The sequence below is a fragment of the Martes martes genome (assembly GCF_963455335.1).
Source record: "Martes martes genome assembly, chromosome: 7".
NCBI lineage: Eukaryota > Metazoa > Chordata > Mammalia > Carnivora > Mustelidae > Martes > Martes martes.
This window is the reverse complement of record NC_137894.1, coordinates 30,665,386-30,683,894: the sequence shown is the minus strand read 5'-3', so window position 1 is coordinate 30,683,894 and position 18,509 is coordinate 30,665,386. Positions and strand designations below refer to the sequence as shown.

Below are 18,509 nucleotides of genomic sequence, written 5' to 3'. Positions count from 1 at the left end.
GCCCTTTTCCCTCACTGACTGCAATGAATTATAAACCCAGCTTGCGTCACTACAAGTACGTTCTTGGTGGTCTTTGGTTGAAGGGCATCGACCATATATATTCATTACATTTCTAAAAAGCAAAGAGAAGTACAAGATATTTGGGGGGGGGTTCTTATTTTTATAAAGCAAGTATCTTTGGACCACACCCAGATTAAGAAATGGAACTTTAGGGGCGCTTGGGTGGCTCAGTTGTTAAGTGTCTGCCTTCAGCTCGGGTTGTGATCCCAGTGTCCTGGGATCAAGCCCCGCATCAGGCTCCCTGCTTGGCAGGAAGCCTGCTTCTCCCTCTCCCGTTCCCCCTGCTTGTGTTCCCTCTCTTGTTGTGTCTCTCTGTCAAATAAGTAAATAAAATCTTTGGGAAAAAAAGAAGTGGAACTTTATCGATCATCCTGGAAGCCATCTACATGGCCATTTCAATTATAACACACTCCCTCCCTACCAGAGCGACCACTCTCCATATCCTGATAGTAATCATTTCCTTCTTCTTATTGTAAGAGTTGTTGCCAAGTGTGTATTCCCAGACACTGCAGTTTAGTATTGTTCATTTCTTTTTTTAAGATCTATTTATTTATTTTAGACAGTGAGAGGGAACATGTGAGTGGGGGAGAGGGGCAGAAGGAGAGGGAGAGAGAATCTCAAGCAGACTCCTCACTGAGCACAAAGCCTGAGGCAGGGCTCGATCTCACAACCCTGAGATCATGACTTGAGCCAAAAATCAAGAGCCACCCAGGCGTCCCCTGCCTCTCATTCTTTGAGGAAGAATCTGCATAGATATCCCCAAGATCTGCAGCATCCCCTTACATACACACACACACACACACACACACTCTCTCTCTCTCTCTCTCTCTCTCTCTCTCTCTCTCTCTCTCCCTGCCACCTAGCCCCAGCTCTGGGCCTCGTCTTCCATGCATCTGTCTGGTAGAGCCCTCGTCACAATGAATTGGGTGATGTGTTTAGGAGTTGGTTCCTCCGAGTCTGGGAGACTTCTGAAGGCCAAGACCGTGTCTTATTTGCTGTATATCCCCCAGTGCCTGGTCTAGAGAATGTACTTCATCGGTGTGTGATCAGTTACAGAAAGGCAGTGAGGCGGTAGTCCTGGGCCCCAGCTGGACGCTGAGCGTCAGAGAGCCGTGGCTTCACCTCTTCACCGCCTCCTCTTCCTCTTCTTCCTCCCAGAGTAAAACCTACCATGAGACTGGGCTCAGACTGGGCAGGTAGAGGAGTGACGGATTCACTCAAGAATCAAAAAATTTCCACAATAGGAGTCCTGGATAATATCTTTATTTAGCTTAGGTAGGTGTTTCTTACACATTTCTGGATACTTGGGTTAGACCTTTTTCTCTATTGCACTCAGTAAGTTGTTCTTAAGCTCTTGTATATGATAAATGCAGGTGAAAAAAAAGCTTCTTGCGTACAAACATTTTTAAAAGGCATTTTTATATAAAGCTTAGAGAACTGGTCTCTGGTGCCTGAATCTGGGCCCTCCCTCTGCTCTCTACTCCTCTTAGACATGTCCAAGTCCCCAGCCCCTCCTGGACAGGAACAGGGGCCTTCCAAGGCTGGGAGGCAGCACTGTTGCTGCCTGCAGGGAGAGCAAAAAAGGCATCACAGTGGCCCAGAATCCCGTGGTCAGATCGCTTGGCAGATCTAAAGATGCTTCTTCCCTTCATTAGTGACAGCTCCCAAGTGTCAGAGGGATTGGACAGGCCCCGGTGTGGCCTGCTCTGAATGTTTCTCCAGCCAATCCACCCCACAGAAAGCCAGTCAGCCGCTGGGTTTACAGCCTTTTAGTGCATTCCCTCGAGCTCTCCAGGGGCTTAGGACCTCCCAAACCAACCAAGCCTCCTGGCTCAAGCACAATTCCAGAAGGCTCCATCTGCTCCTTTGGGGCTCCTGCTGTGCCCACTGTCCATGGTCAGTACGCAGAGCAGCAAGTCCAGGCTGGTGGGCAGGCACAATCCTTCAGCCTTGCCTGCAGCCCAGACAGCAAAATCCAGCCAGACCAATATCTGTGGGTTTCCGGCTGAGGCTTAGAACACCCCCTGGACCTGGGCCAGCCCCCTGTCCTGGCTGCCCAGACAGGCCAGGTAGGCAGAGTCTAGGCTGCAGGGTTCTCAGTTCCCTAAGTGCGCACCCGCACTTGGAAGTGCTCACAGCGGGCGTGCTTCATGGTCAGCCCATAGGTGGGGGTCATGTCCACCCTTGTGCCCTGGGGCACACTGAATTCCACCTGCTGCAGCAGGATGGCCAGGAAGAGAAAGACCTCCAGGCGGGCAATGGTCTCACCGATGCACTTCCGCTTGCCCATACCAAAGAGAATCACCTTCTCACTCAGTGCCTTGTTGATGGTGCCATCGAGAGTGAGAAATCGTTCTGGTCGGAACTCAGACGGGTCACCCCAGAGCTTCCTGTAATCAGAGAGAAGCAGCTAAAGTAGTAGCCCAGGGGATCAGAAGCATCCAGTGGGTTGAACCCCAGCCCAGAAGGGCAGGGGATGGCCAAGTGGCCCGAGGACAGCAGGGTTTGGAGCTCGGGAGAGGGCAGAGTTGCCCTTGCCTCCTCTCAACTTACTGGTCATGGTTGATCTGCCACTGGTTCACGAAGACACAACGTCCCTTGGGGATGTAAAAGCCACTGAGGCTTGTGTCTCTTGTGGTGCTGGGGAAGAAGGAAGCCCGGTCAGGCTCAGGACCGCAAGGACATCCCCTTGCCTCCCACACTGGTCCCTCCCACTGGCCCTGATGGGGTGCACGGACTGGAGGGACAGCGGTCGATCCATGGGGCCTCACCTATGAGGGATGGTGAAGGGGACGAAGGAAGCATGTCGGAATATCTCCAGGATGAAGGCCTCCATGTAGGGCAACTGGGGCCTGTCGGAGAGCCGGGGCTGCCGGGCCCTGCCAATTACTGTGTCTGCAGAACATAAAGGACCATGTGGCACGCCTGGGTGGCTCAGTCTGCTCAGTATCTGCCTTCGGCTCAGGTCATGATCTTGGGGTCCTGGGATCCAACCCTGCATCGGGCTCCCTGCTGAGCAGGGAGCCCACTTCTCCCTCTCCCTCTCCCCCTTCCCTCCCCCAGCTCGTGCTCTCCTCTCTCACTCACTGTCTCAAATAAATAAAATACTTACAATAAAATAAAATAAAAGGACTATGTGCATGAAGGGGCTGCCCAGAACCTGGTCAGGCCTTCTGCCTTGAGCACTTCAAAGGAAGCCCCCACCTACCCAGCTCCTCCTGGATCTTTTTCTGCACACTGGGGTTCGTCACCAGGTACAGGAGGCTCCAGGAGATGGCAGTTGTGACCGTGTCAAATCCTGCCCCGGGGAGAACAAAGGGAAAGATCAAGCAGTTGGCAGGTCTGGGCAGCTGGGCATAGGAAAGGCACGACGGGGTAGCTCATACCTGCTCCAAACAGGTCCAAGACAATGTTAACAATCTTCTCGTCAGACAGCTGGATGTTGGCATTTTCATCTAGCCTCTTCTCCTGGCAGTGCTCGATCAGGCTGTCTGTGATATCCCGAATGTGGCCCTGGGTAGGGAAGGCCCACAGGTGAACGAGATCCCAAACCCAGGCCTACCTTTCCATGAGGCCTGGTTCCTCACATCCTTTGCACCTTCATTCAGGAGGTGACCCCTCCACCCCAAGGCTGCCAGACCAGCTTCTCATGCCTCTTTAAGGCTCTCTCCTGCCTTGGAATCCTGGCAGCCCCAATTCAAGGGACCCCAGAGACAGAGGTGTCATCTATGAGGCCAGGAGACCAGCTTTTTAACTCTCTGTTGCCCATAACCACTGGCCTTGGGTCCTGCACAGACTGGGTATTCAGTAAATTTTGCTGTCTGATGGAAGGATACAAAGGCCAATCAAGGAAAAGTTCTATTTCCCTGCCAAGGATGGAGTCCACTTGACCGCTCGCCTCAAAATCCCAGGGCGAAGTCCCTGAGAGCCCGCCGAACCCCCTACTCCTCCAGTTGTCTGTGACCTTCCGGCCCCAACCCTACTGCTCCCCACAGCCACCTGCCTCTCCCCAGCCAGTACCTTCTCAAATGTTCTGTAGTGTTCCTTGACCAGCTTTTGCATGAAGCTGTAGAACTTCTTATTCAGGTCCTTGAAGGAATCCAGGGTGGGGTTGGGCAAGTAACGAAGGATGGGGAAGAAGTCCATGGGGCTCCCAGAGGCAACCGCCTCCCCGAACTCATTACTCAGGTTCACTAAGCTAAGTAGCTCTTGGTCATCGTGGTCATAGCGCTTGCCAAAGCACATGGCACAGATGACATTAGCCACCGACACCACTACATATCTGTAGGGTTCAAAGCGCCCAGCCTCTGCCATCTGCTCCTGCAGTCTGCTGAGGAGGGCCTCGGCCTCCTTGCTCACGTGCTCTTCCAGGTAGCAGGTACACAAGGAAGCCGGGTCTGATGCGGTGGAGAAGCTCTTCAGGGCGTTCTGGGCCAGGCGCCTGCGGGCAGCCCACACTGGTCCGGAGTCCGGGCTGAAGGACATGCTTTGGCCATCAGTAACCAGAGTGAAGCTGTAGAGATCAGGCCGGCCCTTGAAATCGTCCCCCTGCCGCACCAGGGCCTGCCGGATGGTGTCCAGGCCGCTGAGCACCAGCACGGGTGTGGAGCCAATGTGGATTTGCAGCACGTCCCCGTACCTCTGGCTCAGCTTCGTCAGTGCCAGGTGTGGGGTCTTCCCCAAGGTCAGCACGTTCCCCAGCAGGGGCCAGCCCCACGGCCCTGGGGGACTCTTCAGGCCTTTGGGAACCCGAGGCTGCCAGGCCCTGACCACCCAGAGCACTAGGCAGAAGACGGCAGAGGCCAGGAGAAGCTCTGTGGCCGAGATGGGGATGGAGAGTCTGGACACAGAGGACATCATCAGTGTAGAGTTCTCCAGATGGCTGCTGAGAGGCAGGGTGGGGAGAAAAGACCAAGATATTAGATGGGGGGATATGAAGAACCAATGTCCTAAAGTGTCAGCATGCTGGTCAAAGAAAGGAGAAATTTTCCTGTCCAGAACAGCTATCTGGACATGAAGGGGAGGAGGAGTTGGGAGAAGCTGTTTGTTGAGATGCCGCCATGTGCCAAGAATTTCACAGTCATTCATTCAGTCCTGGCCACAGCCTATAAGGTAGACTATGGTGAGGCTCAGAGAGGTTAAATAACTAGCACAAGGTCACACAGTGTTGGATCCACACTCCTAACCCAAAGTGCCCAATTCCAGAACATTGCTGCACCTATCTAAAACAGGTTTTTCTTTGGGGCTCCTAGGTGGCTCAGTCAGTTAAGCATCGGACTCTTGATGTCAGCTCAGGTCTTGATCTCAAGGTTGTGAGTTCAAGCCCAGTGTGGAGCCCCCTTAAAGTGAAATGAAATAAAATAAAATAAATTTTTAAAAAAGGGTTTTCTACACATCAGTCTGTGATTCTCATATAGCACCTATACTGTCACTTATTTTTTGCTTTTCTCAAGTTAACTTTAGGGGTGCCTGGGTGGCTCAGTGGGTTAAAGCCTCTGCCTTCGGCTCAGGTCATGATCCCAGGATCCTGGGATCGAGCCCCACATCTCATCGATCTCTGCTCAGCAAGGAACCTACTTCCTTCTCTCTCTGCCTACCTCTCTGTCTGCCTCTCTGCCTACTTGTGATTTCTGTCTGTCAAACAAATAAATAAAATCTTAAAAAAAAAATAAAATCAACTTTAAATCTACCCACATAGCATCATCCCAAACAAAAATATCTGTGTCAAAGTACAGGTTTGATTTTTTCCCCCTAATGTTTATCAAACACATAATCGACATATGTCACCACCAACCCCCTTGAGTACTATCCACCTCACTTGGGGAAACAAGGACGTCAGGAGAACTAGGGATCATGTGCTCCTTTTGGCTCATTTCACATTTGGGGACATTGACCTCCAGAGGGGCCATTGACTTGACTAAAGTCACCCACCACTCAGTGACAGAGCTGGGACTCAGACCTCCTAGGGAAAGTTCCCTAGGAAGTTCCGGAGCTCCTGTCACAGCTACCTCCCTTTGAAGAGTGGTCACATTCTCTCCTAGAACCCTCCATTTTCTATATCTCCATCCCAGGGTCTAGGGAATCCTGCCAGACCAGACCCTGGGACAGGGAACCCCAAAGCCACTGCCTAAGCCACACTACTCCGCCTCATGAGGTTCTCTGAGTCAGACTGACCCAGGGTTTAAAAGCAACCAGAGACAAGCTACATTGAGGCTCCCAGTCACAGAAATCCAGGCCAGGGTTTCCACTGGGCTCAGTTCTAGATGAATGAACGGTCTGGGCCTCCCCCATTTCCTAGTCACCAGAGAACAGAGAATAAATGGGAGACTCCCACCAGATAAGGGCTGCAAGGAAACACTAGACTGGAATTGGGGAAATTAGGAATCAATCTAAATTTAACAGAAGTGGAAACAATACTTTCTCTCTAGGCTTGTTCTAGAAAGGGTGTGCAAATTCATTGAGTATTCTCTTCAAGACATGGGCCTCTGACTGGGGCTCCTGCCAGGTGTCCCGGACTGGAGATGAGGAGCTCCAGGGTTCCCCCATTCCAAGTCCACGGGCCTTGGGCTTGTCATTTTGCCTTTCTGGCAGTTATATCAATTGGGGTGGAGGTGGGGTATGATCTTTGATTCAGGAGGCTCAGTTAGATCTCAGAGAAGAGAAAACCCAGATCTGACCTGGGAGCCTCCCCATCTGAATCCTGGTTTCCCCACACAACTTCCCAAGATGGGGAGATTGCCTGGGTCCTACCTTATACAGCCATCTGTCTAGGGAGGCCTCCTGGAAGAGCTGGATCCTTCAAGCCCTGACTCCCTGAGTGACGTAGGGACAGGTCTTGGGGTGCCATGGTTTCCCTTCGGCACACGGGGTGCCCAGATGACCTCCAGCCTTAGCACGACAGTAAGAGGCCAAGAAAGATGTGACTGGTGAGTTTTCAGGGACTGACAGTCCAGCTCTCCGTAGGCTTTCCCATAGACTGCCCCCGAGCACAGGATAGAGAAGGCAGTTAGTGGGATACAGAGGGACCCTGGGCAGTGCCCAGGACTCCCGTTCAGATCAGCATCTCTTGTCCTAGCCAGCACATCTTGGGTCTGACAAGCCAGGCCTTGGGGGTGGGAGGGTTGAGACAGCCAGGGGTAGCTTTTAGATAAGGCAAGGTACAAGAGATAAGAACCCAGCCTGCCCCCTCCATCCAACCTGTCCACCCAGGGAGAAGCCCCCCTCCTCACACAGCTTGAACAAGGGGCTGCACATCATTCTTGCCTCCCGCAGTGGTATATGGTATACGGTATACGTATTTCAGCCTCCCAGGTGACCCTGATGGGGAAGCCCAGAGGCTTTCAGAGAGTCAGTGGGAATGGAACTGGAGGCTGAATCCTGGAGTCCTTGAAGGGAGTCCATGGAAAATCTAGAATTCTGGCACTAGCCATGGGACCTTGGCTAATTCCTGTTCTTCCCCTGGCCTCAGTCTTCCCACTATGGAGGTGGAGTGCCTGGTCACTAAGGACGCTCTTAGCCTCCTTTTTTGAGGTGCCAGGTCAGCGGCCACCTAGGAAAACCTAGGAGGCATCAAAATTTTCTTGCTGTTGGGAGGGAAAGGGCAAGCCAGAAGTCCCCAGCACTCACCTGCGGCTGTGAGGAGGTACTGAAGTGAGCTGGGACGAGTGGTCTCTTAAGCCAGAGACCCCAAAGAAGATCAGGGAAGGCTCCTAGGAACTGTCACCTTCAGGATGAGGGTGAAAAGCACTTCCACCTTTATAAACAGCTGGAGCGCTTGGCCACACCCCCTGGAGCTAGGCAGAGGGAGGGGCGGACTGAAGAGGGGGTTGCTCCAGGATAGAGGGGATAGAGGGGAGGAACGGGAGATGGGAAGTGGGGGTTAGACTGGGTTGGGGGAACTCAGGTACAGGTAAGAACTCACTATGGGGACTCCTCATCCAAGTACCAGCAGGAAAAGGGGTGACGGCTGGGGATACTTGAGACCCCAGTTCCAAAGTCCCCACGGACAGCGCAGACCCCACCTGAGGTGGGGATTTGAAGAAGTCCCCAAACCGCCCAAAGACACGGTATGGGAAGCCCTCCAGATCCGGGTGCGGTAACCCCTCACCCTAATTTTTGCATCCCCAGGACACTGGGCTTGCAAGTGCCTCCCCCTTGCTACTAGTTGACGGGGGCCTGGCAGGCGGGGCGGGGCTGCCTTGTGATGACCTCTTTCCCCCGGGTTACTGAGTCCGGGCTCGCGTGAGAAGCACGGCGACCCCAGCCCTGAGGTCACCGGGCCGGAAGGCCAGAGGCGCCGAAGGGCTGGCTTCATTCCCCAAGAGCCCCCAGAGCCGGGGTGACTGGCCGAAGTCTGAGCTCCCCGATAGATAGACGATAGATAGGTGGGAATGGATGGAAACGCGCAGTCTCGCTGAGCGCTCACTGGCCCTCACTAGCTCTAGGACCACTTTGGGGGTACCTCCAGGGGGAACCCACAGGTCTTCGAGGTTCCCTCTTGACTCCGGGGCTGCCAGCTTAGTGGCGGGACTGAGAAATCGAGCGGGCTGTGCGGCCACCTCCAGGTGAGCGAGGAGAGGGGGACCCTCGGACCGGGGAGGAGAGGGGGCCCAGGGACCGAGGAGGGGGACGCCCAGCGCAAAAGCCTCTCCAGGCTAGCGTGCACTTGTCTGGACATCCCTCCAGGGGGCAGAGGTCACGCGGCCCATCCCCGCTCCACCTGGCCTGCGCGCGGTGCCCGGGAGTCGCGTGAGAAGAGCCCGGAGCCTGGCGCAGCCACCCAGCTGCCTGACTCCCCACCTCGGATCCCGGCACAGTCACGCGAAGGGGAAAGGGAGTCGGGGGAGGGGCTCTTAAAGCGCCAGTCTCTAGGCGAGCCTGGAGGTGAGGGTGGAGGGAGAGGAACCGCGAAGCCTGGCCGGTGCGCGATTGCGGGGCGGGGGGGGGCGGTGCAAAGGGCCCGGGCTTGCGTGCGGAACTAGGCTTTTGCCTGCAAGGAGGAGCCTGCGCCTGTCATATTTGTGGTCCACGCCTGTGGCAGGACACGCAGCCCCAGCGCCACACGGATCGCCTGGCTGGCTGCCTTGGACGCTGCCGGTGCCGAGCCCTCCTGCTGTAGAACGCGCAGGAGGGAAAAGTCGCATTTGCGTGTCTTGCTCATCCTGTCCCCAACTAACCACTTCACCCGCCCAACCCGCCCCGTGCTTCGCGACCCAGCGAATGACACCGCCATCCGCTGGCCCAACCACAAACAGAGGCTCATTCCGCCCCTTCACCACTCCACTCAAACACTGGACAAATACTTACCAAACGCCTACTATGTGACAGGCACTGTTCTGCATGCTGGCAATGGATCCACAAGTGAACAAAACTGACCCTGCTCCCGCTCACATGGAGCTTACTCTGGGGTCGGGACAGGGGCGGGGGAGAGGGCGCGGGGTGCGGATCACACATAGAGAATGTCAGAGGGTGAAAAATGCTTTAGAGAAAAATACAGGAGAGAAGGGGTAGAAATCACCCCAGGGGAAAATCGCAATTCAAAATAGGATGGGTGGTCAGGGGCGCCTGGCTGGCACAGTTGGTGGAGGGACTCCTGATCTGGAGGTTCTGAGTTCAAGACCCATGTTGGGTCTGGAACCTACTTAAAAAAAAAAAAAAAGAGGTAGTTAGAGAAGGCCTCACTGAGAAAATGACACTAAGCAGAGGCAAAAGTGTGGAATCAAGACTCAAGGCACACAGGTATCTGGAAGCAGAAGAGACAGCAAGTTCAAAGGCCCCTAAAGGCAGTCATGGGGGGGGGGGGTAAGGAACAGTACCGGGGGCCCTGGAAATGGCAGTGGTCTAGTGACTGGGGATTTCTCTTAGCATGGAGTGCCCCCATCCCCGGGTGCAGAGAGCACCCCATTGAGAAACATCTCCTGTTTGTGAGATGGACACATTGTGGGGTCTGAGGCAAGGAAGATCACAGAGGATAGGTTACCCACCCTGACAGCTGTCCAACCCCACTGCAAATCTTCCCAACCTATCATTGCTCCCTAGAGTAAAAATAGCCTCCAAACCTGGTCCCCACTTGCCTGTTGCTCCCTCCAATTCCTTCTCAAGCCTGTGGCATCCACAGGTGTCTTTCCAAAAGTGCGAAATTCTCATTCTGTCTCAACCATGCCCCTTGAGTGGCTCCCTTCTGGATGGAAACCAGAATCTTTGGCAGAACCTACCAGACCGGACCACCTCTACTTCCTCTTTTTTTTTTTTTTTTTAAATCTTAAGGTGTCACACTTTTTATTTTTTTTTAATTTTATTTATTTATTAGAAAGACAGAGCAAATACGTGGAGGGCAGGCTTCCCACTGAGCAAGGAACCCCACCACCTCTACTGCTAATCTCCCCTATTTTATTTTATTTTAAAGATTTTATTTATTTATTTGACAGACAGAGATCACAAGTAGGCAGAGAGGCAGGCAGAGAGAGAGGGAGAAGCAGGCTCCTTGCTGAGCAGAGAGCTCGATGTGGGGCTCAATTCCAGGACCCTGAGATCATGACCTGAGCCGAAGGCAGAGGCTTTAACCCACTGAGCCACCCAGGCGCCCCAATCTCCCCTATTTTATATGTCATCTAGGGGACACCTGGGTGGCTCAGTTGGTTAAAGCATCCAATTCATTTTTGGCTCAGGTCATGATCTCAGGGTCATGAGAGGGAGTGGGGAGTCTGCTTGAGATTCACTCTCTCCCTCTGCTCGTCTCCCACTGCCCATGCCCTTGCTCTCTCTCCCTCTCTCTCTTTCCCTAAAATAAATAAACAAATCTTCCTTAAAAAAATAAATAGGGGCACGCCTGGATGACTCAGTTGTTAAGCATCTGCCTTTGGCTCAGGTCATGATCCCAGAGTCCTGGGATCGAGCCCTGCATTGGGCTCCCTGCTCAGCGGGAAGCCTGCTTCTCCCTCTCCCACTCCCTCTGCTTGTGTTCCCTCTCCCACTGTATTTCTCTCTGTCAAATAAATAAATAAAATCTCTTAAAGAAATAAACAAAAATAAAAAATAATAAGTAGGGGTACATGGGTAGCTCAGTCAGTTAAGGGTCTGCCTCTGGATCTTGAGGTCTTGGGATGGAGCCTGGTATCGGGCTCCCTGATCAGTGGGGAGTCTGCTTCCCCTGCACCCTTTGCCCTCTTTCCCCCCAACCCCTGCTTATGCTTTCTCTCTCGAATAAATAAAATCTTTAAATAAATCAATCAGTCAATCTCAGCTAAAACATCACTTCTTCTGGGAAGCCCTTACCCCACCCCAAGTCCTCCCCACAGCTAGTTCAATGTCTCCTGATCTATGTTCCCAGCACTCCTCCATAGTAACTCTTAGGGCATTTGACCCTTGCTGTGACCGCAACCCAACCTGTCATTTCTTCCTCCATGCCCTAACACAGAACAAACACCAACCTGGGGGAAATAGATTGATAAGCCAAGCCTTTGCAAGGTATTAATAATCCGTTAAGCAGGTAAATCCACATCTTCGTTGCCATGCCCTCTCCTCAAGCCTGGAATGCCCCCCTTACACTCGTCTGGTAGAACCCCTTACCTGCCCCCACCCCAAGGTGTCAGCCTTCGCACAGCTTCTGGAACATTTCCAGATTCAGCATAGGCTGTGTTTGGGGCGTGCTTCCCATCCCCACCGTGGGAGAGGGGTTTAGTGTGGGTTTTACTGTCTCTCCATCTGCCCCCTGCCCACCACAGTCTTCAACAGTGCTGACCAAACACTGTTGGTTGGGCCAAGACCCTCAGCCCAGAGCCCTCTTCCCTCCCCACTGCCCCACTGTCCCCATGTTCCTGGTAGCAAATGGATCGATGGCTAGGGAATCCTAGCCAAAGGTCTTCTCACGCAAAGGCATGCGAACTTTGACCCAGGATAGGCTGTTTAGCTCCACATCAAGGACCTCTGACCTCCTGCCTGCCTCCCTCCTTCTCTGCCTGGTGATTCGGAGGCCCCTTTTTCTTGTGGACTATTCACTGAGACACGGTTGGCAATGAGAAGTGCAATGCCTCCCATAACCCTAGTAGCACCAGACTCTTGTCCAGGAGTAGAGGGAAATGGGGGGCCCTGACCCAGGGGCTGAGCCTGTCCACTTTTGGGTCCCTGAGGCTTTGCTGGATTGATATTGTGGTGGGTAGAGTCCTGGCCAGGAAGCAAGGGGCCAGAGTTCTAAACTCTACTTCAGGGCCTTTGCGCTTGCTGTTCCCCCTCCCCCTGGAAAATTTCTCCCCAAATCTTCCTATCCTACTTCCTTATATATCACCTTCTCAATACACCTTCCTTAGTCATCCTATGTAAGACTAGACACTGACTCCCACTCTACCTTCCTTCTCAACTTGAGTTTTAATTTGTATACTTATAAACTTCATGCTTCTCTCCCTCCCTCTGCCTGCCACTCCCCCTGCTTTTGCGTGCTCTGTCTCTTCTCTCTCTCACTTAAATAATTTTATTTATTTATTTGAGTGAGAGAGAGAGAAGGGAGAGATACAGTTTATTTATTTATTTATTTATTTATTTGAGAGAGAGAGAACAGGGAGAGGTGCAGAAATTGAGAAAGAGGGATAAGCAGACTCCGGCCTGAGTGCAGAGCCCAGTGCAGGGCCTCAATCCCACAATCCTGAGATCATGACCTGAGCCAAAATCAAGAGTAGGACTCTTAACTGATGGAACCACTCTGGCACCCCCTCTTGTCTGTTTTGATCAATGCTTCATCAACAGCAAACCCGCACATTGTGGATGGTAAATGCATATTTGTTACATAAGGGAATGGAAACATGCGATACCCCCAAATAGGAAAACACATCTAGTTTTCAACAGCAGAGGCCTAGTGAGATTCTGGGTCTATGTAGGCAGGGCACCAAGCCCAAGGTGGTCAGCTAAATGGATCTTCCCACCCCTTTCTTAAAGAAAGATCCTTTCTTTAAGGGATTGTCCGTCATTCTGTTCCCAGCAGACAGGGCATCAGGCACCCTCCTGCCTTCAGAAGCTCATCTCCGCCTGGCCCAGATCAGATGTCCTACCTTAGGTCTCCTTCATTTCTGTCCAAGGCCAGCATCCGGGCGAGGCCACATGGCTAACCACATGGCCATGGTCACCAGAAGTTCTCAATTTCTTTCTGTTTCAAAGTCTCCTGGTTCCTTTCAATGGGGCCACAATTGGGTCCCCTACAATAATGGGCAGAGGGCAGGCTCTGGGGTGGCCCTCAACAGAGGGAGCGCTGCAGGATTGGGACGAGAGACCTCTGTGTTTTGATAGGTGGGGAATGGCTGGGAAGGGGCAGACCTGGGAAACTGCACAGAGAAGGCTAGGCAGGGAGGGATAGTGGCAGTGGAGACGAAGGCAGACCTTCTTTCTCCTTTGTCTCTTTTCCTTCAATAGCAACAGATATTAATAATTTAGACCCATAGTATATGTCCCAATTCGACTAATTCCACTCAGGTTGGCAGTTGCCTTTACTTTTGGGGAATGTTTACCAAGCCAGGGAATTGTGAAAACAGCCTCGCAGGGAAATGTTTGACCTGCTAAAGGGGGTGCTGGGCATGCTCAGGGGAATGCTCCGATTCCCAGTTAGAAATGCCCTTTTACAGGGGCGCCTGGGTGGCTCAGTTGGTTAAGCCTCTGCCTTCGGGTAAACCTCTGCCTTCGGCTCAGGCATGATCCCAGGGTCTTGGGATCGAGCCCCACATCGGGCTCTCTGCTCAACGGGCAGCCTGTTTCCTCCTCTCTCTCTCTCTGCATGCCTCTCTGCCTACTTGTGATCTCTGTCTGTCAAATTAAAAAAAAAAAAAAGAAGAAGAAGAAGAAGAAGAAGAAAGAAAGAAAGAAAGAAAAAAAGAAATGCCCTTTTATATATAAACACAGAGGTCTGCTGAGAGAGAATGTTCTCATCCTGTCATCAAAGCAAGGCCTCTGCTCTGTCAGCCAAATGCTGCTGGATGATTTCCCACTGTCTCTGCCAAGGAGGTGGTCTCATTCGGACCTATCGGGGCACAGCCTGGCTGCCCCACCAGCCAGGGCCTGGCCACTCGACCAACAGAGGAACCCTTTCCCAACTGCCCCACCACCTGTAGGCACCTGATGGCCATTCTCCACCCCCCCCCAATAACCTTGAGTTCTCTTCTTCCTAACACCTCCTCCACCCCTGTTTTGTGCAAGTGTCCTCCATCCTCCTTTCCTGAGCTATGTGCCTTTGGAGGAGGCTGACCCTAACCCCCCAACCTGAGAGAGTAGGTCCCGGCTGCTCTGCACCAGCCATTGCGGCCCCAGTTGCCTTGCTGGTGGTTGGATTAAACACAGATCCGTGATAGGATTCTGGCCAATGATATGTAGGAGAAATCTGGTTCATGATAGGAATCTGGTTAAGAAAGACTGGTTAAGGGGCACCTGGATGGCCCATTCAGTTAAGTGTCTGCCTTTGGCTCAGGTCATGATCCCAGGGTCCTGGGATTGAGCCCCGCATCGAGCTCCCCACTAAGCAGGAAGCTTGCTTCTCCCTCTATCTCTCCCCCTGCTCATGATCTCTCTCTCTCTCTCAAATAAATAAAATCTTAAAAAAAAAAAAAGGCCAGGTTAACGAAAACAACACATGCAAAACCTTCAAAAAGAAAGAAGTATGAAACAAAAAGAAAGAAAGAAGAATGTTTTGTGTATGAAACAAGGTCCAACTGAGGCAGCTGCCAAGGAGCCTGGGAGGGACTGAAAGTCAAGGCCACTGCTCTTCCTAAGGGTGTTGGGTCCTAGACAGTGCCTGCACCACTGGCCAGGAAGACAGAGGCTCCCAAGAGCCTGAGAAGGCCCACCAAAGCCTCGTGGCCAGCAGGGAAACAGAAGCCAAGAGCTAGCAGTGTGGTGGAGAGACTGAGATTCTGCTTGAGTTTTTATTCTCCAGGTTAAAAGATAAGGAATGGTCATCAGGTGTCTACAAGTGGTGGGGCAGGTGGGATAGAGTTCCTAAGTTTGTCAAGTGGCCCGTCAGTGTCTGGTGGGGCAGCCAGGCTGTCCCCGATAGGTCTGAAAGAGACCACCTCCTTGGCAGAGACAGTGAGAGCACATCCGAGAACATCTGGCTGACAAAGTTTGTTTGTTTGTTTACTAAGACCAATTTTATTACAGCTGGGACCAAATACTTTCTGGAATACATTTGTGGTCATTTACTGAAAGCCATAGGAAGGACAGGGGAATTCCCTTAATGAAAAAATGCTTCAAGGCAAGCTATTCTGAAAGCCAGGGTCAACTGGGACAGCTTTTGGGAAAGGCTTCTTCACTCTGAAAATGGATACATGGCAAGAGGTGCAGTCTTTCCCTCTGGCCCTTGTCATGTCTGAATGTGATGGCTGGAACTGCAGCAGCTATCTTGTGATCAGAGGGAACCAGCTTGGGCCAAAAAGCTGAGTTTTCCAAGGATGGTGTACCACAGATTTGCAAAGAACCCACTGATCATTCAGAGTCCTTGCAAGAAACAGGATCCATTCAAACTGGGTCATTAGGGAGAGTTTAATAAGGATGATTTACAAAGGTGTGGGCAGGGTTTGGGGAAACCAACACAGGATAGTGTGGTACCATACAATTAGTAACAGAGAGAAGCCCTCACTCTCTTAGGCTGGAACATACAAGAAGAAGGAGGTGTTTCCCAGACCCAGAGAGAGACTAGGGAGAGGAGGACTGCCAGGCAGGAGCTGTGGCCTACCATAGTGACTTTGCTGGGACCTGTGGAGAAAAAGTACCCCAGTCTCATTCTCTTCCCACCCTCGTGTCTCATGTTCGTGCCTCCCATTGACTCAACCCAACAAGAAGCCAGAAGATGGGGGAGCCCACTGATACAGTCTGCAGAGGTCAGTCTCTCGGTACACAGAGAAAAGGGGGGTTGGATCTGGAGGACAAAGAGGAGTTTCGGTAAGACAGCATTGATCTCATTCATCTTTTTGCCTGCTTGTTGTCAGTCTCCTCCCTATAGGCAGGGCCTATCTTGTTCACTGCTGTAAGTTTTCTCCTAAAGCAGTGGCTGGCATCACAATCTTTGCTCAAAGAATATGGCTGAACATCTGCTAGTGACAGGCACGGCACTCAAAACTGAGTGAATGAGAACACCGTTTGTCTCAAGCTGTCCAGTCTAGAGAGGGTGAAGGAAACCAAGCAATATGACACCGGTGTGTTGGTTCCACGGGAGAGCCGCACCCCCAAAGCAGAGGATCTGGACCAGACTAAGGGCTCGGGATGCCTCAGATGAGGGGGACCCCCGGGGCTGAGTTTGGGAGGATTTGCTCTCCTGGAGAGATGAGAATCCTTTGTCATTAACGCATCCCAATACCACAATATAAGTTAGCTTTCCTAATCTGGAAGCAGTACTTTTCTTAGAGGGTGTTTGTTGGCTGGGGAAGAAGGTTGGGAGGAGGGTAGGGTGTTCCAGGCAGAGGGAACAGCATATGTGAAAGCACAGAGGCAGAAGCCTGGAGGAATGAGAAGCTGCTTCCTTTGACTGGTGGGAAAGCTGTATGAGAGGGAGGGGCTGGCAGGAAATGTGGAGAGAAGGGAGCAGGAACTGGCTTCCATGCTGAACTGAGTTGGAACTTTGTTTCGAATGCCTTAGGAAGCTGCTGGAGGACTTGAAGTAGGGATAGGACACACTCAGATTTTTTTTTTAAATTATTTTGTTTATTTATTTGAGAGAGAGAGAGGGAGAGAGCCCAGAAGGAGAAGCAGACCTCCCACTGAGCCGAGAGCCTGATGCAGGCCAGATCCCAGGACCCTCAGACCGTTCCCTGAGCCAAAGGCGGACACTGAACTGACTGAGGTACCCAGGTGCCCCGGGATGTGCTCAGATGTTCAGTTCTGCAAGTTCACGTGGGTAGCAGTGTGGAGCAGGGACTGGAGGGGTGGGCTAGAGCGGGAGCCAAGTACTGCACTGGTCAACAGGGCAGCCAGGAGCCACGTGTGACTATTTCAATTTAAAATTAATTCTGGGGGTACCTGGGCGGCTCAGTGAGTTAGGCGTCTGCCTTCAGCTCAGGTCATGATCCCAGGGTCATGGGATCAAGCCCCACACCAGGCTTCCTGCTTGTGCTCTCTCTCTCTCTCTCTCTTTCTCTGTCAAATAAATAAATAAAATCTTTTTAAAAATTTAAATGGAATTCAAGTTTAGGTTCTCAATTGCACTAACCACATTTCAAGTGTTCAATAGCGGCAGGTGGCTTGTGGCTACCCTATCAGATGGCACAGAGAACATTCCTAGCCCTCCAGAAAGCTCTATCGGATAACACTGGCCTGCAGGTGGTGAGATCAAGTAGGAGGTTCCTGCCAAAGGTCAGGTGGGAAGCATTCCTGACAGCCTTCCATAGACCGTGCCATAGGAATGGAGAGAAGGAGGGAGACCCAAGAGGTATTTAAACCGTAGAATCCTGAGAAGGCTGCTGGTGGCGAATGATAGAAAGAGACTTCCAGGATTCCCAGGTTTCTGGCTGGGGTGACGATCAGAGGGAAAGTGTGTATGCAGGGAAGTGACGTGCTTCATTTGGGCACAACAAGGATGCCGTGAGAGGGGGGTCTCGGGGTGGACACATGCAACAGGTGATAAGATGAATGTCCACGACTGATGCTCCAGGTCCATATCTCGTAGATTCAAGATCCCCCAGATTTGACGATTCACCTGTGTCCACCAAGGTCCTCCTTCTCTGCCAGCTCTGGACACAGAGACAAATGCGATTCAGCTTCTGCTGCCGAGGAGCTCACAGTCTTGGCTGAAGTTTGGGTTAGACGATGGACCAACCCAAAACTGAAGCTCCTTGTGGCAGAGCCATGGCAGAAGAGAGACTGGAGTGATGAGAGGCGCAAAGAAGGACTCACCCCACAAGGAACAGAAAAGGGGCTATCGATTACCGAGGCCTGAACAGCAGACGACAAGGGGTACGTGCTGAATAAATTCGTGGAGTGACCCAGGAGTGCCCTTTACGCTTCCGCTCACCTTAACCTTGGCCACGCCCTGCTTGTTTCCCCTGGGATCCTCTCCTCAGGATAGGATTGCTACGAAGCTAAAACAGAGACAGCCCACCTTAAGCACACAGCACAGAGCTTAGGGCACAGCAAGTGCTCAATAAATTTTAACCATAAGAAAAAAAAATCAAACATTCGTGTCTATGTTTATTAAAATAAAAAAATTTAAAAAAAAATAAATTTTAACCATAAGGACTATTGCAAGTTTCATAAAACTTGCATAGGAAATGTCCAAAGCAGAGTCTTCACAAAGCCATTGTGCTGGTGAGCATTCTTACTTGGGCACGCTAACTTATTCAACAAATCTTGTTCTGAATGCATGCTGTGTGCCAGTTCCAGTGCTAGGAACTCGAGATAAGAAGAGAAGAAGAGGCTACCTTGACCTTTAAGCTCACAGTCCAAAGGGGGAGGCAGCATGAGGGTGCTGTCAAGGAGGGCAGTGT

General features: G+C 51.9%; 1 protein-coding gene across 3 annotated transcripts; it reads right to left on the bottom strand.

Annotated features, from left to right (window-relative positions):
- Positions 1–1,307: 1,307 nt before the first annotated feature.
- On the bottom strand, positions 1,308–7,792 carry LOC308346441 (cytochrome P450 1A1). Of its 3 annotated transcripts, XM_080809378.1 has the most exons (8): positions 7,687–7,784; positions 4,700–4,945; positions 4,081–4,573; positions 3,447–3,573; positions 3,269–3,358; positions 2,832–2,955; positions 2,614–2,700; positions 1,308–2,450 (listed from the first exon to the last, which is right to left on the bottom strand). In XM_080809378.1, exons 2-8 carry the CDS (start codon positions 4,918–4,920, stop codon positions 2,165–2,167), a joined length of 1,428 nt encoding a protein of 475 aa, XP_080665504.1. In that variant the 5' UTR covers positions 4,921–4,945; positions 7,687–7,784; the 3' UTR covers positions 1,308–2,164. The 3 variants fall into 3 exon arrangements, with proteins under 3 accessions (XP_080665504.1, XP_080665502.1, XP_080665503.1); XM_080809376.1 differs by having other exon boundaries at positions 4,081–4,945; positions 7,687–7,792; XM_080809377.1 differs by having other exon boundaries at positions 4,081–4,942; positions 7,687–7,792.
- Between the last annotated feature and the right edge of the window lie 10,717 nt (positions 7,793–18,509).

Excerpts from the sequence above, each read along its gene's own strand:
- LOC308346441 (XM_080809376.1), bottom strand. The coding sequence starts at position 4,920 with ATGATGTCCTCTGTGTCCAGACTCTCCATCCCCATCTCGGCCACAGAG. Across the intron at positions 3,574-4,080 it reads ACTACAGAACATTTGAGAAG|GGCCACATTCGGGATATCAC; the intron begins GTACTGGCTGGG and ends TTCCCTACCCAG. Across the intron at positions 2,701-2,831 it reads CCCTTCACCATCCCTCATAG|CACCACAAGAGACACAAGCC; the intron begins GTGAGGCCCCAT and ends CTTCTTCCCCAG.